Consider the following 20,877-nt stretch of genomic DNA (forward strand, 5'->3'; position numbering starts at 1 on the left):
TGTTCAATTTTCTCTGTGAGCATTTATATCTCAGACCTTCGCAATCTCTACAAATCAGGGCTTCATTTATTGTTTTATTCACTGTCTAGGTCTAAGAAAGTGTTAATATTGTAGATTAAACTTACCAGCATACCCCTACATTGCTCTATAAACAGCTCACCAGGAGTATGGTAGAAGGCTTAGGAATGAAGATATCACTAAACTGAAGATCTGGTAACTACAGACTAATAATAATAATATTGATAATGATAGGCAATTACATAGCACTTTAATGTTTACAAAGGTTTAAGGTGTACGTCTGTTATTTCATTTGAGCCTTAGCACACTCCTGGCTATCATGCCTTCCTCTAGGCTGAATTTACCAAGTTCCTTTAGCCAGTGCTCATATGGAATTAATCTAAGGCTCTTGACCATTCTGGTCGCCCTCCTCCAGAGGATTCCAGATCTCCAAAGTCTGTCTTACACCATGGCACCTGGATCTCAGATCTCTGATGTCTTCCCTACAACATGGTGCTTACAATAACATAGCTAGATGTGGTCTGACAAGATGGAAGACAACAGAATAAGTGTCTTCACATTCTTGGACACTTTTCTTTTTTTTTTTTAGAGACTTTTTTCTGATTTTATTTTTAATTTCATGAGTGTATATTCATTGAGATTTTTTTTCTCATTGAGATGGTTTTGAATGCACTTTCAAATCATTATCAATTAGAACAATATAATTTTATCCAGTGATCCTTAATTTAACATTTTTTATATTTCATTTTATTTTATAATAACTTTATATTGACAGAATTGGACACTTTTCTTAATACAGCCTGTAATCACACTAATAAAATTTAGTGGTGTTAAAATGACTTGAAAACTTGAAAGGATTTATTTTTTTTCCTAAATTGGAAGTCATGACCCACATCTCGAGTGACTAAAATATTAGGAAGGCAGGATTACTTATGTGACTTGCCAGATTTCTGGAAGCTTTATTCTGAAGGTTGAAATGGCTGCTTTATCGCTTAATTTTGGCAAAGGAAAGCAATGATGGATTTTTGTCTGTGCCTCCCCACCCCCAAACCCTTGGTTCTAAATTGTATATAAAAACTTCAGTATTGATTTCAAGTTTCTTTTACAAAGAATTGAAGAATGGTTAAAGCAGAGACAACTGTACTCCTTGATCTTACATTTAATGGTTAAGTCCCTATTTCTTTCAACCCGTTTCTTCTTCTGCATAATGAAAGAGTTGGATCTTTAAGGTCCCTTTCAATTTGAACAATTCATGATTCTACATTTTATTTTTTAAATTCCAGGAAAAGCTATTTGTCAGGAGAATGGGGGTGAAGGGGGTAGGTGGGAAGTGTAATATGTTTAAGGATTTGAGAACCTCTCTTTCATAAATAGGCCCTGTAGTATGAATTGTGGTCTCATATAAATTTCAGGTCAGTTGATCCCATTGCATATTCAAATAGGCCATGGTGATGATGTGGGAAAGCTGTGTTACTTGTGTAAAACACCGAAAAAACACCCCAGCGTTGTGCTGTTCATTTAAATTTTCATTTGTAAATAAAGCAAATCTTACGTGATTGAACAACTATTGCTTCTGAGGTTACAAATAAAGGTACCAATGGGGATGGGAGGCAGCCTGGTACAATGAATAGAAGTTACCCTTGGCATTAGGGGGAGCTGGGTTCAAGTCTTGCTAGCTGTGTGATCTTGGGCAAGTCCTTAGCATCTCCTAGTGCTCCCAAGCATGTCTCTAAGGCTAAAAGGTACAAACATTTGCTGTTTCTTCTGCCTTAGGGGTTACCACATGGATGAAATTATGGGTCCAGGCCCTTCCTCCGATTGTGGATGATGCCATAATGTGAAATGAAATAGTAGCTCATGTATATGTTGCTTTAAGGTTTCCTCACTCAGAAAAACCCTAAGATACAGGTTGGGCAAATATTATCATTTCCACATGACAGATGAAAAGATTGCGGTACTGAGAGGGAAAATGTCTTTCCCTAGAGCACACAGATAGTCAGTGGCCACAAAGCCAGGACTGTGGATGTCTGGTACTGTTGTTTTTACTGCACAATTATGTCTCTTAGGCCATTAGGTGGCTTCTTTCTGTTAGCACAGCAGTAAAAGTAGTGCAGCTGAAACTCAAGCAAAGGAAGGAATGTGGGCTGATACACTAAGGGATTCACTGCTTTTTCCAGCCTACTCTATTAAAACCACAGGGAGCAATCCACGGCACCAGTGAGCATTTCATTACAGGGAAAGTTTCATATAACTTTTGAGGAGACAGGGGAAGAAGCCAGGTAGGACTCAGATACATGGCTGCGGTGCTTTGAGGTTCCTTCTGTTAGCATCTCTGCTGTCTCTTGATTGGCTCAGTGTCCTGAGAAGGCAGCAAAAGAGGGAGCCATGTGTGTGTACCCCTCCAGATATTTCATTTGTCTACAGGTGGCCATGTCTCTCTTTAGAATCTGAGGATCACAGAGGAGCTCCATGATGAATCACTGCCTCAAGTCACGTGGACTGTCTGCTACCTGGATAGTTGGATAATCTGGATGTCTCATTGGTTCAGCTTGAGGCTTCTTCTGTGCCCTTTAAATGCTCTCCTGGCCAATACCATGTCTGATTCAGACTCTGGCACCTCAGCTTCGCTCCTATTCCTGTCAGGCTAATACCTCAGCTGTACACATCTCACTACCTTCTTCAGTAGTGTTAGCCCAGGCAGCCATTTCTGTACATGTCCAACCCATGAGCCCCAGACTGGGAAACTGATGACAGAGAATCTTTGTAGCTCATATGAGAAGCCAACTGAAATTTAGATGCAACAAACTCTTCCCTAAACTCATTACAAAATGACAGGTTGACATGTTGCTTTTTCCTTATTAAAAAAAAATCCCACACAATAAATCTGACCACATTTTGAACATTGTCTAGTTTAAGCATATTTGGGAGTAATTTTGGTGTCTTTGTGAGCAGACTGTTATATTTCAGACAAGTAGCTTAATTTCAGATGTGTAGATGTTATTTTTGTGAAGGTCTATAAAATTGTTTAGATCTGCTTTCATGGGGGAATAATAGAAGCATACCTCGTAGCACTTAGAGCAGGAAAGGACCTTGAGAAATCATATGGTCAAGCTCACTGTCCTCAAGCAAGAAAGGTATTACTAGATAATTTATTTTAGAGATAAGGCAACAGAGGCCCCCCAGAGTGTCTAAGGGTCACATAACTAATCTCTGTGAGCCTCATCTTCCTTGATTCATAGAATTATAGGCCTCGAGCTGAATGGGACCCAGAGAGCCATATAATCCTCATTTGACAGAATTGGAAACTGAGGTCCAGAGAGTTTAAGTAACTTGTTCAAGGTCATAGGAGTAGTAAGTGGCAGAGCTAGGGTCTTTAACCCTTTAACCAGCTGACTCCAAATACACTATGATTTTTAATGCAACCACCTCTAAATCAATATATACCTCAGGGCTCACATAGCCATCTATGTTCCTGTGCGGGGAAACCTTGGGAAACATTGAAAGCTAAGCGCTGCTTCATTTGGCCCTTTATGAACTGGGCCATGGCTTAGAAAAGCATAAGGCTGGGTTATAGAGCTAGAGAATTTTGTGTCTGGCCCTCACTCCCTTGTTGCCACCTGCACGTTGGAGGTCTGACCCCCCTCCACTCCTTCCCCCTTCCCCAAGCCTCTTATAGTTTTTTCACAAAGCTGCCTCTTCTAAGATGAGAGGTGGGGTGGGGGTGGGGGAAGGCTACTAGCAAAGCAGTGGTATTCATGCCTCCCCACCCCCAGCCCCAATCCACTGAAAAGAAGTTGCCAAGATGTGGCTTTAACTATGTAATTTGAGTCTGGTCTCTTTGAGGCTTATGTTTTCTTTCAATTCGCCTACTGTGTTCTCTTTGGAAATCTTTCTTTGCTTGACCATTGTTCCCATCGGGTATAGATTCGGGAGGAATCCTGGTACAGGGGGTCTTGCATTGAATTTCCCCTGAGCTGGACTCTGCCAAATGAACTTCTTTGGGCCTTACATGACCCATATATTCAGTCTGGTATAACTGGTTTCCTTAGGTCAAAGGGGGAGCTTGGTCATCTTTTCAGATGCCAGGTCTTTCTTTTCCTTCTCGTTCACGCTGGTAAATATTTGATTGGATGGTGCAGAAATTCTGTAGTAAATAACCTTTTTCCATTTGACGGATGAAGGCTAAATTCATTCTGGCCAAGCTGGAGAGAAACAAATGGAAGGCTAAGCTGGAAGTTAAAGGCATGAGAAGGCATGGGTACTCCACTGCATTCTAGACTCAGAATCCCTCTCCTCTCCCCCACTCCTGTATCAATTGATGTTTAATATTTAAGACATCCTGATGATTGGAAGAATGTTTCAAATTCTAAATAGTAGATACAAAGATCAGTGGGGTGCGATTAATTGGAAGAGCACTGGATCTGGAGTCCTGACTTGACTCTCACCAGCTGTGTAGCATTGGTCAAGTCATTTCCCCTCTGGGTTTTACCAGCCTTTTCTACAAAAGGGGAGGGAAGGGGAAGGGGAGGAGGGGAGTGTTGATTCTTTTGAGGGCCCTTCAATCGATTGAATCCTGAGATTTGTCAACGTTTCCACAAGGGGGTGCTTATCCTGTTATGGTAGAAGCACTGGTTGTTACAAGTCTAAAAGTTCTTGGTCACATAAGAGAAATTGACAATTTAGATTTTGCATAGTAGAGTAATGTTTACAAAGCCTTTTCCTCAAAGAAACCCTGGGAGGTGGGAAGGGCAAGGATTGCTGTCCCTGATTTATAGGTGAAGAACCTATTAAGCCCCAAAGTGGACAACCGAGTTACGGTTTCACATGCCAGAGCTAGGATTTGAACCCAGGTCCTCTGACTACCCCCACCCCCACAAGGTGCATGCTTTCTATTCTTATCATGCAACTGAAGAATCCATATTGGCAGGAATCATGTCCTACCTGAAAGTTGTCACTCCCCAGCATCTAGACTTGGGCTGTGCATAAAGCTGGTGGGCCCCTAATGAATGTTTGAGTCACAAAGACAGTGCTTAATAGTACCTCGTAGATACTTAATAAATGATAGTTAATAGATCCAAAAAGCCTTTTTTGATTTTGTAAATGTCCCCAAGGCAATGTTTTCCTTTTAAAGCAATATTTTTGTCTCATAACTAGCAGCAAATGAAAAGTTAGCCCAAATTCTTATCACAGAAAATGTCCCCAAATAGGTGTAATCAGAAAAAAAAACACTGGCCTCATCAACTCCCATGGATTTAATTGATATCTCTGTGCACTTGGCTCGTAAATCTACCTAGTCGACCATAATCTCTTTCCTGATCTCTGGTTCCTATATCACCAAGTGCCTATTGGATATTCTTATATGTATGTCCCATAGGCTTCTTAAATTCAACATGTCTGAAAGATATCTTTACTCCCATTCCCCCAAACCCAGATCTTCTGAACTTAATTCCACCAAGGGTTTTTCTGTTCTTTCAGGTACCTGATTTGGCAACCTCAGTGTCCTCTTCAGCTTCTCATCTTCACTTACCCCATATATCCAAACACTTTCTACCATTTCAACATTTTTCTCATTTGGCATATAATTACTGCCCTAGTTCAGAACATCTTTACCTTTCACCTGAACTGTTATAATTAGCCTCCTAACTGGTTTCCTTTCCTTAAATGGCAGCTAAATAGGAGAGAGATAGACATGTGGATTCAAAATCAGGATAGACCTCACTTCAGATCTCTTCTCAGACTTAGTAGCTGTGTCATCCTGGCCAAGATTATCGACCTCACTTTGCCCAATTATAACATGGGGATCATACCTCCTGGGGTTGTTGTGAAAATCTAATGAGATAATATTTGTAAAGTGTTTTATAAATGCTAGATAGTATTAAGTCTCTCCCCTCTTCATTTCAGTCTTTTCACAGTGCCATGTGACTCACATATAATCAATTCCAGTGGCTTCTATTACTTCTAGGATCAAATATAAATTCAGTTCTATTTGGCATTTAAAGAGAAATAAAGAATTTATTTAGCACTTAGCAAAGCGACTTGGCTCCAGGTTTATATACTCTTCCTTTTTCACACTTCCCTGATCCAGGCAAACTGACCTTTCTGTTTCTTACGCATGACATTCCATCTCTCATCTCCATGGCTATTCATGGGCTGTCTCCCATATCTGGAATGCAAACTCTCTTTCCTCTACCTTTTAGTCCCTGCTTTCCTTCAAAATGCAGGTCAAGCACCAACCTCTAGAGCAGGGCTGGGGAACCTTTCTTCTGCCAAGGGTCATTTGGATATTTATAACACCATTTGCAGGCATACATAATCATCATCTTCTAGAACTCTAGCAGTAGCAGGTTATTGTTTAGCTTTTAGCTCATCAGCACTTGTGGTTGATTATGTAGGCCTGACATTCCCCACCTCTATTGGACATGAAGGTATTTCTGATTGACTCCTTTACCCAGGAGCCTTTCCAGTGCCTTTCCCTTCAAAATCACTATATATATATAGTAATACACACACATACACACACACACACACACACACACACACACACACACACAAAGGCCCCTGTTAGAATATAAATTTCTTGAGAGCAAGGACTATCTGAATTTTTTTTTTTTTTGGTATACCCAGTTCCTAGCATGATGCCATAATAAGTACTTAGTAAATGTAAAACTGAACTGAATTGACCTATCACTACTACTGCTATTGCTACTATTACTACTGCTACTACTGCTGCTACTACTACCAGTACTATTACTGTTATTATTGCTACGGTTGCTGCTACTGCAACTACTACTACTATTGCTATCACTACTACTGCTACTGTTGATGCTGCTGCTGTTCCTCTTCCTCCTCCTCCTCTTCCTCCTCCTCCTCCTCCTTCCCCTACTATTACTACATAGTTACAGAAGATTCCATGATCCCTATCTAGATTCTTAGCGAGGCACATTTTAAAAAGTTCTTTATGTTACCAAAACAAAGATGCCCCTTTCATTGAACAGATAGAGACTATGGAGATGGGATGTTGCATGTCTTGTCAGTTGCAGTTGTATTTTCTAGTTTTGCTCTCTTTTTTGGTATAAGGGAAGGGAATAGGGAAATGACTGATATCAAACAAAGACATCAATAAAACAAAACAAAAAAGAAGGCGGGGAAGGTAATGAAATGTGAGAGAAGTTTTCTCACGGTTCCATTCTCTTTTATGACCAAATTCTATGATCTTTGCTTACTTTTATTTCATTCTTATGACCAGAACTTTTGAAGTCCATAGCTTGTCTTAAATGGCAATGATAGTAAAAAACCTAGGATAAACAATCTCCTTTCTTTGCACTGAGATGCTTTCTGAATTACATTCCTTTCCCTCATCATTCATGGAGCCCTTTTCACAGTTATTCATACGTTCTTCACCGACTCTTCTTGCCGATTCATGTAAATAGACTTGAATACTGCAAAAGACTTCTGGACTTCATCCCAGGGGTACAGGCAAAGAAGCACCAGAAGGCTCACAGTAAGGAATTTCTGTCAGTAAGTTCTTAGAACAATGACCCTGAGGACAGCATCAGGAAGAAAATATGTGTATTTCAGTCTTGAGTAGATCTGAAGATGGAGGACATGCAAAGGATAACATTCTGTATAGTGGATCTAGTGGCTGATACAAAGTCAGTAACTTCTGAGTTTGGATTCTACCTTAAATTTTTACTGGCTGAGGGACCCTTAAGTGCAAGGTCCTTAACTTCTCTTTGCCTCAGTTGCCTAATATATAAAATAGGGCTAATCAACATATCTACCTCACAGGGATATCATTTGAAATAACATATAAGGCACTTTGTAAAACTTAAAGTACTATAGGAATGTTGGCTATTATAATTAATAGTTCAGTATTCCAATGGATCTGTGTTCACTGGTCCAACCTAATTTGGAATACCTATTTCATATGAGGTGCTGTGCCAAGATCTGGAGATAGTTTTCTATCTCCAGATAAAAAACAGAAATGGTGTTTTCCAGTAAGGGGTTTAATGTTCTGCTGAAGGAGCGGGGAATACATGTAAATAGATAAATATGGATGCGATTGCTGGAAATGGGAGAGAATATTGACAAATGGGGAGGGGAGAAGAATGGCTTCCCAATGAGAAGTGGCATATGAGTCCAATCTTTAAAGAAACTAAGTATACATACTCCCATCACCATGAAAAATGGTACATCTCATCCTGGCCTTCGAGAAATTTTCTATATTGGAGTTACCCCAGGGGATAGAGGCATTCCTCTTGTGTATGGTTTTTAATATTTCATCATGCCAGTATGACACTGGAGATTCAGTCTCTTATCTCTCTCTTGCTACGTGACTCCTCACATCTATTTCCAGTCACATCATGTGTCCCTGATAAACACATAAAACATTATTATAATGATGTCACTGGCAGCAAAATAAAGCCATATAGTTTTCTTCATCTCTGAAAAATCTAGGGCTATGAGGAAATGGCAAGATATGGTGAAAAGAGTACAGGATTTGATGTTAGAAGGCATGAGTTCAGATTCTACACCTGCCATTTATTATAATCTATTTGACCTTGAGCAAGGCATTGAACCTCACTTTCCTCATCTTGATGGGACTGCTAAGTTCTAAGGTCTATTTCAGCTTGTCTCCCCCATTCCCCCGTTAGAAATGTATTCCTAGAGCTTAGCACAGTATTTGGCACGTAACTTATGACATAAATACTTTTTGATTGTTTGATCTTATGATCCTACCCTTAAAAATCAGGGCAGTGATAAAATAAGGCAAAGATAGGGGGATTTAGGAAGGATTTGGATATTAATTCATCAAAATTTAGTAGACCCTTCCTAGGAAGTTGACTGAGATTCAGAGGAGCAGAGAGAGGTTAATGACTTATCCAGGGACAAACAGCTAGTGTCAGAGGCAAGATATGAGTCAATTAAGACAAGCATTTTTCATGTGCCTATTTATGAGCCAGGCACTGTGGCTAGAAACTGAGGATACCAAGAGAAAAATGAAAGAGTCTCAGTCCTCAAGGGCATTAATATTCAACAAGCATTTATTAAGCACTTTATGTGACAGGTATTGTGCTATGTACTGGGAATACAAAGAAAGGTAAAAAACAATCCCTTCTCTAAAGAAATTTACATTCTAATATATCTGTATATATGTGTACACATATCTATCTACATACATCCATACATATATGTGTGTATACACATAAGATACGTACAGAGTATATATGTAAGGTAATCTTAGATTTCTCTGCACACTTAGTCTCTGCAGGAGACCATAAAAGGTCTCTTGCAGAAGGTAGTTCTTGTGCCGAGTATTTAAGGAAGCCAAGAGTTCTAAGAGATGGAGATAAGGAGGGAATTCGAACTCAGGTCTTCCTGGTTCCAGGATCTTTTAGGAAATCTAGTGAAGTCTATGGACCTCAGATTAGTGTTTTTAAATGCACAAAAGAAAAGAAATAGCAAGAATAAGGAAACCAATCAAATTGAATTATAAATATATACCAAAGTTCATGGACCCCATGTTAAGAACTCTCACTGTAGCTGTACTTTGCCACCCTGAATCTATGCCAAGTGTAAGGTGGGAAAAGGTTAATTCTATGATTTCTTAAAGTCATATTGTTTCTGATGAGAAGAGAGAGTCATGGACCAGGTGCTGGTATCTGCATCCATGCATATGTGCAGGAGGTATCTTGTTGACTCAAAGCACTCTGCATGCAGAGGGAGCACATATAAGCCAACCTTTGACAACTCTCTTCTGTGATTTTTTTTCTCTAACAAACTCTGCTCAAGGACTATGACCTACATATTCCAGTAATAATGCTTTTCTTGAAAACCTTTTCAAGTTTGAACCTCTTTTCTCATTGCATCCCATAAACCACAGTTTCTGTGACAGCTATTTATGAAATGTAAATTAGTGACCTGAAAAGAGAGCCTTGCACCCGTGTTAAGTGGTCTGTGTATTTTTATGTAAAATTTTGAGGCCAGGATAAATTTGTGCCCAAGGAAAGAAGCTAGGAGATTAATAACCCAAAGGAGAGATTGTAAAGATTGAAGGTCCATTACAAAATCGGAAGCTTTTATAGGATTATACTCGATCGTGTATCTCCCTGAGATGTTCACCATTCCATCTTTTGATGGAAGGCAGAGATGTATCATGAGAAGCTCTGTTAGCACATCCATTAGATCATTCGCTAAGGGTTACTGCTGAGAGGATCTCATCTGCTTTATTGTCTTGTATTTATTTCATTTTCAAATAACTGAAGCATTGGAGGAAGTCTTAATGATAAGGAGCCTGGATGGTTGGGCAGGAGATGGGGCAGATTTCTTTCATGCCCGAGTCCATTCATTCATCAAACATTTATCGTAAGCCTAATTGTATAGGGTCCTTTAAGGGTGCTGGGGGGAGCTCCAAAGACTATGCTGCAGCTGCAGACTATCCTTGGGGCAAAGTCATGCACTAGAAGGAAAGCTTAGGAGGAGGAGGACCTGGCTTCTCACCCCAGTTTTACTACTTGGATGTGACATGTCTTTGTTCCTCTCTGGGTCTCAAGTTTCCTCCTCTGGAAAGTGAAGACTTGGACTAGATGGCCTCTAAAGTCCCTTCCACCTCAATGATCTTGAGTTCCTTTCTCTCTCAGGACCTCAGTTTCCTCTTCTGTCATCTGAAGGAGTTGAACTGGAAGGGCTTCCGGAATCCCTTTTCATTTCCATGTCCCTACTGGATTCACAGTCTAGTAGAGAGACAGAACCTTAACAGATGTGATAAGGAAGGTGGGAAGGCTTCCCAGAGGAGTTAGCATTTGAGTTGGTTGCTAAGACAAATGAAGTTCGTGTTACCAGGGAAGGGCAATATCGTACTTTGGTGACGTTCCACTTTGAGGCAGATATCAAGTAGAATCACAGATGTCAGTGCTGGAGGGAACCTTAGGAGACTGTCCTATTCTAATCCTTTATGTGGCAGATGGGGAGACTGAGGCCCAGGTGAGGGACATGGCAAAGCCAGAAGAAGAAACCTAGAAGAATGGCTTTCCATTGCAATTCATTAGAAAGAAGAATTTTTTTTTTTGCTCTCCCTTGTGTTTGTTTTCCCCTGCATCCCCCTTCTCTAGCCATCAATCAATGACTCCCCCAGAGAGATATTAAAATACACACTTGAAAAGGTTGGCCTGTACACCATCTGTTCACTAGCTTGACAGAGATTATTTAAAAGGGTAAAGGTTGAAGAAAGCAGGGTTCCTTATAGTTTGTCAAGTTTGGGAGGCATCCCTATAGGAAAGCTGACTCAATTTCCTCTCCCTCCTCTCCTCTTCCCTTTATCAAGTGCAATCTGAAGCCACAGGGTGATAAAAGTGGGAAGTAATGGATCTGAAGTCACGTGACCTAGGTTCAAATCCCAACTTGAATGCCACTTCCTAATTGTGTGACCTTCAACAAGTCCCTTAATTGTCCACCCCTCCATCCTCCCGACCTTATCCTTTGTCAAATAAAGGCTGAATTACATATTCTTCAAGATCCCTTCCAGATCTTGAGCTAGGATGTTGTGAACACCATTAGAACAAATTGATCCCCATCCCTATCCATACTACTCTGTGCCAGAACAGAAGCTGCTCCTCATTCATTGGCTTTCCACTGGGTTTTGTTTTTGTTTTTGTTTTGTTATTGAGCAGCCTCTCTGGTCCTTTCTTTCTTCCATTCCCAGTCTTCCATTCCCATGCTGCCTTTATCACTCAGAAATCTCAGACAGAGGCCACCATGCCTACTTTGTTCTGCCCTTTGGGCAGTACTGGCTGTTTGGAAGGGACTTGGAAGTCTTCGCATCTGTGGCATGCACTGTTCTTCTGTTTCAGGAGCTACAGAGCTTCACCTGGGCTTCCTATTTCTAAACCTGGCCCCAAAAAGCTCTGATTGGAGTAAGGGGGTGGGCCTTAATCCTTTAGTAGCCTAATCTCCCAGGTGTGGGGATGGTCTTGGCAAGGGGAGAGAAAGGGTTGAACTGGAGGGGTCTTTCCAGGCACATCGGTCTAGAGATGGTCAAAGCTAGCTCAACCCTCCTCATTTCTCCTTTTTTTTTTTTAAATAATAGCTTTTTATTTTCAAAACATATGCAAAGATAGTTTTCAACATTCATCCTTGCAAAACCTAGTGTTCCAAATTTTTCTCCCTCCCTTTCCTCCACCCAGACAGCAAGTAATCCAATATATGTTAAACATGTACAGTTTTATAGCACATTTTCATAATTATCCTGATGCACAAGAAAAATCAGCTCAAAAAGGAAAAAAAATGAGAAAAAGCAAAATGCAAGCAAACCACAATAAAAAGAGTGAGAATGTTATGTTGTGATCCACACTCAGTCCCCACAATCCTCTCTAGGTGTCGATGGCTCTCTCCATCACAAGATCATTGGAACTGGCCTGAATCCCCTCGTTGTTGAAAAGAGCCAGGCCTATCAGGATTGATCATCTGGTAATCTTGTTGCTGTGTACAATGATCTCCTGGTCCTGCTCATTTCACTCAGCATCAGCATCATTCATGTAAGTCTCTTCTGCCTCTCTGAGATCATCCTCCTGATCATTTCTTATACAACAATGATATCTCATATCCCATAACTTATCAGCCATTCCCCAACTGATGAGCAGCCACTCCAAGAAGGGCTGCCCCAAACATTTTTGCACGTGTGGCTCTTTTTCCCTTTTTGATGATCTCTTTGGGATACACACCCACTAGAGACACTGTTGGATCCAAGAGTTTACATGGTTTGATAGCCCTTTAGCCATAGTTCCAAATTGCTCTCCAGAATCAGCCCTCCTCTTTTCACGGGCGAGGTAAGGGGATTCTCCCGAAGTGATCCCTGGTGTGAACGAAGCCTGGGAGGGCACTCCACCTGTCCTGCCTCTCACTTCAGGCTTCTCTCAGTGCACCTGGCCAGCCCTTTGTCAGGAAAGCGCATCTCAGCCTCTCGGTGATGGACTAGATTTGACGTTCAAGGCTCTCGGAGGAGGAAAGGACCACAAGTGGGGAAACCTGGGGCCCTAAGCCCTGGGGGAGCCCTAAGCCCTGAGGGAGCCCTGGCCACTCCCTTCCTTCTGTGGCTCTCTCTCTCTCCTCCGCCCTTCTCCTCTTCCACAGGGGCGAGGAGCCCCGTGGGGCCGACAGTAGGGCAGTAGCCAGGGTCCTGCCATCTCCGCCCAAAGCAGCAGTAGCTTCTGCGTGAGCCCCAAACTCCACTTAAGTTTCCCGGGCCGTCCGGCGGAGGCGGAGGAGGCTAGGGGAGCGCGCCGGAGGAATCCCAGCTTTGTCGGCCTTGACCCTCGCACGCGCGCGGCCCGAGGGGCCCCCCCCGAGGGGCGGGGCTAGGGGTGGGGCATTCTCGGTCCCCGCCCCCTCCATAGCTGCCGCCTCCTCCTCCCAGTCGGCTAGCTGCTCGCAGCCCGGGAACCCCGGGCCAGGCAGTAGACGGCCCGTCGCGGGTGGCAGCGGGAGCAGGCGGCGGCCGTGGCAGTGGCAGTGGCGCTGACAGAGGCAGAGCGGTCGGTTGCGGCGCGGGGGCGGCGGCGGCGGCGGCGGCGGCGGCTGCGGCTGCGGGCCCAGGCGGGGCGGACGGACGGGCGGCTTGAGAGGCGCCAGGTAGGCAGGCAGAGAGGGAGGAAAGGGGGTGATCCGGCCAGACGGGGTGAGGCAGGGCAAGATGCCCCCCCCCCGGTTGGACCAGCAGCCCCAGCCACGGCACCTGAACCTCTTACCGGTTCCCCCGCCAGGCCCGCCCCCTCTTCAGGAGCCCAGCCGGGCATCCCAAGCGAGCTGCCGGCCGGGCTGCGGTGCAAGCGGACATGGCTCTGACCCTGACCCCCGAGCGCATCAAGATATCCGAGGTGGAGATGGAATGCTACTACTGTCTCCTGCAAGCGGCGGCCCTCATCGAGTCCATCTCTGCAAGTAAGGGACCTCTTGCCTCCCCGACACCCCCGAGCTCCCTTTCCCTACCCACCCACCGGAGCCCTCCATGCGGCAGTGCTCCCCTCCTGCCTCTCCCCTGCTGTCCTGCTGCCCCGGAGGGACTGGCAAAGCGGCGCCCCCCCCCCCCCTCCCCAGGTCCTCGGGTTTAAATGGGTCAGCGCAGCTGGAAGCGAGTCTGGGAACCTCCTGCGGCGCACCCAGTTCAGCCGTTTCCCCTTTAGTGACACTACTAGAGAGAGAGCGAGAGAGCACGTGGGCGACACAGCCACCCCCCACCCCCCCCGCTCAAAGAAGTTCCGTGTTTTCTCGGGGATCCCTGCTCCCCAAATCTGGAAGGCGAGGGAAACCCGTGGGAGGGATGGCGAGTCCAAGCCAAGCTTCCAGGGCTCACGCCGGGAGGCAGGTGCTGCGGAAGGAGGAGAAAGGGCGTCAGCCCCTCGGCTTGCTACCCACCCTGTAACTTGCCAGCTGGACTGATGATTTGGCAAAAGAGGTGCGTGTGCGTGTGCGCCAGTGCGTGTGTGCGTGTGCGTGTGTGTGTAAACTCCCTTGCTAACAGCTCGGTGTAGTTGAGGCATCTGTGGTAGGGACCGCGGGGCTGGCCCTTAGCCAGCGGTGATGCAAGCATCATGCTCCCTGAGGACGAGGTGCAGCTCAGGAGCTCGGGAGACGTGGCGGCACCTGGAAAGCATCCCGAGGCGGCTGGGCTCCAGTGCCAAGCAGGTTTTGAGCGCTTACTGTATACCAGGCACAGTGCTAAGCAGCGAGGCTGCGGAGCAAGGCCGGTGAAGTCTCTGTCCTCAAGGAACTTGTATCCTAACGGAGGAGACGACCTGCAGACACACTGATACATAGAGATCAATCTAGAGGAGGTAGAAGTGAACCCATGAAGGGAAGGCACTAGCCCGGGGGAGAGGGAAGTGAGAGCCTCCTAAAGGAGGGGGCTCCGGAACACATTCTCCAAGGAAAGCCCGAATTCTTGGAGTCACTGGTCAGGAGAGTGCTTTGCATACAATGGGTACCAAGGCAGGGAGTTGGGAGATGGTATGTGGGCCGCTGGGGCTGGCCTTAGATCCAGTGGAGGAGAATCATCTGTCAAAAGGCTGGAGAGCTGGAAAGCACCCACGTTGTGCAGTACCCCGAAAGCCAAATCCAGGGGTTCTCTGGATACCGGAGGTAAGAGGCTCATCTTTCACTGGGCACGATTGATGAGGCTGGCCCAAGGGCATAAGGTTAAGTACGTTGGCAGAGCTGCAGGTCCTCTGGCTCCGAGTCCAAGTACGTGGCGGACTGATTCTGCCCCCATCCTGCTTGGGAGCCGTGCCAAAGGGTTTTTCATCTGTTTCAGAGGGCATGGCAAAACTGTACGGCTGAGATGAGCCTCTTCAGAGAAAGGGCCTGAGGACAGTGCATTTATGCGTAACCTCCTCTAGAATGGCAGCCTGGTCTGAAGAAAGCGAAAATCCAGTTTCTCTCTTAAACAAGGGACCTGGACCACAGGCCAGGCCCACCCTGGGGCTGAACTGCTAGACTGGTGGGCTCACCGGAGACCGGAGTTCCATTCTCATCTCAGACACTTTACATATCACACTTAGCGAGTAACCCAAGTGATTCTTCCCCTCTCCCAACTGCTTTCCCCCATAATCTGTGAAACAGATAATCATTGGATCTACCCCATAGGATTGCTGTGAGGATCAGACAGGAAGCATTAATTAAGCGCTATGTGCCAGGCACGGCGCTAAGCATTGGGAATCCAAAGAAGGGCAAAGACGGGGTAGTCGACAGTGGTAGCTGAACACCCCTGAATGGGATGCGCTCTGTCCCCCCTGCAAGGATCCTTCTTTCTGAGCTTACCTTCTGGTTCATTTCCTATGCAAACTTTGTCCAGATTCCTCCAACTGGTAACTTTCTCTCCTCTGTCTCACCGGTGTATACTTAATTGTTTATATGTATATGGATTTAGAGCCGAAAGGGACCTTCTGAATCATCTCTGGTTCAGTTTTCTCTTTGACAGCTGACAAAACTAAAACCCAGGGAAATGAATTCAGTTGACTAAGGTCCCAAATGCATAGGAAGTACTTGACAGGATAGGTTACAAACTCAGGTCTTCTTCCTTCAACTTTGTCTCTCTCTCCACCGTTCAGTCTTCATGTCCGATGGAAACCCCTTGAGGTCAGGGCTGGCTTTTTCTTTTGTGTCGATATCATTAGCACTTAGCACAGTGAGGGGTGATACAGAAAGGGCTGTGTGTTTGGGTGTCTCTGTAAATCTCTAATATGTAATCTCAGAGGTTTTCCTACAGCATTTTGGTGAAGTGACATATTGGTTCCAATAGCCAATATGTTTGAGAAGCATAGCTTCAATCTTGGTCTTCCTGACTCTAAAGTTGCCTTCCATCCACTACACTAAGCTGTCTCATCTCACACATAGTAAGTGCCTAATAAGCGCTTACCGGATTGGATTGTCTAGTGGATATCTTGCTTAGGTCCTGGCCCATGGAGCCAAGTCCTTTGGGTTTTGTTTAAGTCTATCTCTACAAATCCTACAAAAAGATCTCAACTGAGAAAGGAGGAGAAGGCTTCAGGGTTAACGGCTGCTCATTCATTACAGATGGTTCCACTGAGTAGTCTAGGTCAACATTTCTCCATTTCAGTAAGGAGTCACACAACTGGGAACACACAGAGTGTGTCCATCTCCCACTTTGTACCAGGTCGCTTAATAACCCTTATCTTTTGCTAGCACAGACCAGACTTGAAGCTAAAGTAAGGAAATTTCTCTGTCCCTTCCTCTACCAAAAAAAGGTTCATTTGATGAACCCTTGGGAGGAAAATGACAGCACATCTAAGTTTACTGGTTTTATATCTGAAAGCAGAGAGGATACCCAATCCTGACTAGACAGGACTTTTTTCTTGGCCTGGGAGCATTCACCTTTCTTAACCGAATCGATCTTCTTTTCCTCTTTGCAGATCAGTGGCATTTAGAAACTGTAGTCCCTGTGTTGTTTGAACACAGCATTAATGGAGAGGAGTTTAAATGCTGTACTGTCCTCAACATTAAAATAAATCTGCAGTCCACAGCAGGCTTAGAATTGCCCCCTTTCTGTGACACCAAATTAAAGTGATCATTGATGCTATTTCTCTTTGCTCATTATCTCAGAGATCAAAGAATTTGGAGCTGAAAGCAAGGGTTTTTAACCTAGGGTCCATGATCCCCAAGGGTCTGTGGATGGATTTCAGGGGATTCATGACTTGGATGGAAAAAAAATTGCATCTTTATTTTCACTAATCCCAAACTCAAATTTTTTAAGAACTTTGTTCTGAGAAAGAGTCTATATGTTTCACAAGCTCCCCAAAGAGTGGATCATGACACAAAACTATTAAGAACTTGGCTTAAAAAAAAAAACAAAACCTTAGGAGCCATCTAGTCCAGTCCCCCTCATTTTATAGAGAAGGAAACTGGGATCCAGAGGAGGGAAGGGACTCGATAAAATATTTGCTGATTTTCCTCCAAAACTTGATTTTGCATACATAATTTCTTTTGATTCTCAATGAAAGCCCTGGGAGGTAGGTACTATTAGTGACTCCATTTTGCAAATGGGGAAACTGAGAGGAAGAGGTTGTCCAGGATCACATTGCTTGCAAGCATCTGGGGGATTTGAACTGAGATATTTGATTCCAAGTCATCACCCTCATTTTAAAAAAATTTTTGGTGATTTTTTTTTTTGGCAAGGCAATTGGAGTTAAGTGACTTGCCCAGGATCACATAGCTAATAAGTGTTAAATGTCTGAGGCTGGATTTGAACTCGGGTCCTCCTGGCTCCAGGGCCAGTGCTCTATCGATTGGACCATCTAACTGCCCCCCCCCCCACTCATTTGTTAATAGTTTCTTTTATATATGCTAATCCTAAACTGCAAGAAGGCCCTTCTATGGGGCCTTTCAGAGAGTTAGAAAAAAATGGAAGAGATTATTATGAGCAGAGGCAATATATGGGAACAGCCCTGGGATATCTCTCAGAGTGCAATAGTCTTCCTCTGGACTGCTTAGAAATGAGAAGCTGAATGCTTCATTTAGAATTTGAGTTTGTAGGTGAGGATTCTGAAATGTGTCTAGTACATGGGTAATCTTTCCAAAAGATGGGGTTCTTTGCAGTTGGAGGTCATCTGTGTGAAGCTAGAAGTCTTGCTACAATTTCAGTTTTATCCATCTTGTCTTTTTGTATCACATTTGGTTCAGGGCATGTTTCAGGGCTCGCCCCCCACCCATGTCTACCCCAAATGAACTCTCCTTTGTAATGATATAATAGCCATGCCTGCTAGGGTATGCAACATGCTGTTCTTCTAGTCCCTTGTCTCTCTGCCAAGAGGTGGTAAATCTGGTTCTTAATTTTCTTGTCATTCAGAATCAATTCACTTTATGTTATAAGTGATCATTTCCCTTACAGTGTTGCTGTCATTGTTTATACTCTCCTCTGGGTGCAGCTAATTTGACTTGATGGACCATGTTTTCTTAAATTCCTCATATTTGTTGATTCTTTTCAGATAAGATGTGATTGCGTTCACAGTCCACCATTTGTTTAGCTGGTCACACCTCTTTGGCTTCCAGGGGCTGTAATAAGTCTGGCCATTTCATTGTCAGAGGACAACTCGGAGTGATGATTGTCACTTGCATTTGAAACGTATGGATTCTATTCCATGAGGTCTTTGGAACTAGCATTGCTGTATTTTAAGTTGTGATTATTGGAGACAGAAGCTATACTATTGTTGTTATAGGCAAGTTGGCCGTATTTCCTGCTATGGATAAAATCATGACGAGACCTTTTAATCAGTCAAATCTCTGGCATCAAAAGGTATGTAAGAGTATGTCAAAGTCATTCCCTGAGTTATAAATGACACCGGGGAGGCAAAAACCTGTTGAATTTAAAATGAGAAAGACCTTATTTTGAATCCCATCTCTAAGACTGACTTTGTCTCCATGATCAAGCAACTCTACCCTTTTGAACCTTTATTTGCACATCTAGAAAATGGAACTATTGAGAAACAGTAAGACTCAGAATATATAGAGATCTAACCTTGGAGTCAGGAGAATTTCGATTTGAATTCCAATTCATATACTTTCTATATAGTGGTGTGGCCAGGGAGAAGTCATTTGACCACTTGTAATCTCAGTTATCTCTGCATCTCTTTATGTGACTTTTCCCAAACTTCTTTGCCTTTTTTTTCCCTTCAATAGCTATGGTCCAATATAGAGCTATATTAAGGTTCAGAGGAGTTGTCAGGTGCTTTGTGTATTTAAAAGGTCAGAAGTTAATGAATATAATTTTGGGCAGTAACCAATACCTAGAAACAAAGTAGATCTCCTTCTCTCCCACCCCCAGTTAAATGCATTTACTCCTAAATCTTTAAACATGCAAAGCATTTGACTAAACAACATGATTTAATGTACTGTAAGAAGTAATACCAACAATTCAGAGAAATTTGGGAAGATATAGGTAAACTGAAAATTAGTGAAATAAATCGAACTGAGAAAACAATACCCTCAATGATTACAACAGTGTAAATGAAAACAAAACCAAGCTAATTATAAGTTTCAAGCTTGATTCTGGAGATGGGATGAAGGAATTTGCCTCTCTCTCTCTGATTTGCCGAGATGGTGGCAGGGCAGACGCTATGTAGGAGAACATTACATATACTGTCAGATCAGGTTGGCTTGTGGATGAGCTGCTGGCTTGTTTTTCCCCTTTCCTTTTTATTCTTGTTACAAGAGATGTTTCACTGGGTAGGGAAAGGAGAAGAGATATATTTGGAAGTAAAGGTGACATAAAAACAAAAGGTATTTTTACAAAAGAGTTAATGCTTCTAACGTACTTCACATACCATCAATTACTATCTGACTGTGAATTGTTGGATGTGCAGCCCTTTAAGGTCAGCTTGTTCAACCTTCTTATTTTGTAGATAAGGAAACTGAGACCCATCTTTCCCCAGATTTTGAGCATTAGAGCTGAAACCTGTTCCTGTGTCACTGGCCTCATAAACCCAGGTGCTTTCCTCTCCAGCAACTGATCTGTTGGACTGCCATTTTCCTGGAATTTCTTCCCTTTTGAATATAATTAATAATCACTCATTCTTGTAATTGGAAAAGTAGATCACCAAAAGTGGCCATGTGCTTATGCTAAAATTACCTTCTGAACTGACCTTTGGAGATTGGGCTTAAATGATTTTTCTTTACCCTAAGATAGGTCCCTATTTCTTTATCTAAAGGAGCAAATTAGAGATGTTCTGCTTTCCTGACAGAAAAATATCAACTCCGTTGATGTAATATGACCTCAGATAAGAAAATTCCAAGAACTTCAAAAGGGAAACTTTTCTACATTGTAGCAGGTGATAAATTCTAGTTGATAGTAGAGAATCACTGTTACAATATTCAGTATTATATTGAATGTAGCACAGTTAGGACTTGGGAACACTGTGTTTTTCTGGCACCACCGGTGGGGGGGGGGGAGGGAATGTAACTTTATCAAGTTCAAGACCTGAGTTGAAATCTTATCTTAGATACTCAGTAGCTATATAATCTTGGGCATATCACTTCCTTTTTCTCATCTGTAAAATGGGGATACTCATAGTACTTCCTTTATCTAGGGGAGGATCAAATGAGATAATAAACAGAAAGGGCCTTCCAAACCTCCAAGCACTATAGAAAGGCAAGTTATTTTTGTTATTGCTAGTTAAATTTTTCAGCGTGCCCTTTAAATACCCAAACTTTTTAAAAACTCAAACCATCTTAGATGAACATCTTTTGAAAATAAATTGCACATTTTTCTGTCTGCTGCCACAGAATTCATTGAATGTCATTCGGTCTTTTTGATGCTCACAGGAACTACTGGAATGCGCTGGGCTATCCAATTCA

At 43.2% G+C, this 20,877-nt stretch overlaps 1 protein-coding gene across 1 annotated transcript in view; it reads left to right on the plus strand.

Moving 5' to 3' along the window:
* The first annotated feature begins 10,923 nt into the window (after positions 1–10,923).
* MCF2 (MCF.2 cell line derived transforming sequence) overlaps positions 10,924–20,877 on the plus strand; it is a 136,225-nt gene continuing 126,271 nt past the window's right edge. Inside the window, exons 1-3 of the mRNA XM_051969150.1 lie at positions 10,924–11,001; positions 13,495–13,644; positions 13,776–13,953. Coding sequence (XP_051825110.1) covers positions 10,924–11,001; positions 13,495–13,644; positions 13,776–13,953 — 406 coding nt within the window. The remainder of the gene's footprint in view (positions 11,002–13,494; positions 13,645–13,775; positions 13,954–20,877) is intronic.

This window comes from Antechinus flavipes, chromosome X (genome assembly GCF_016432865.1).
Source record: "Antechinus flavipes isolate AdamAnt ecotype Samford, QLD, Australia chromosome X, AdamAnt_v2, whole genome shotgun sequence".
Classification (NCBI taxonomy): Eukaryota; Metazoa; Chordata; class Mammalia; order Dasyuromorphia; family Dasyuridae; genus Antechinus; species Antechinus flavipes.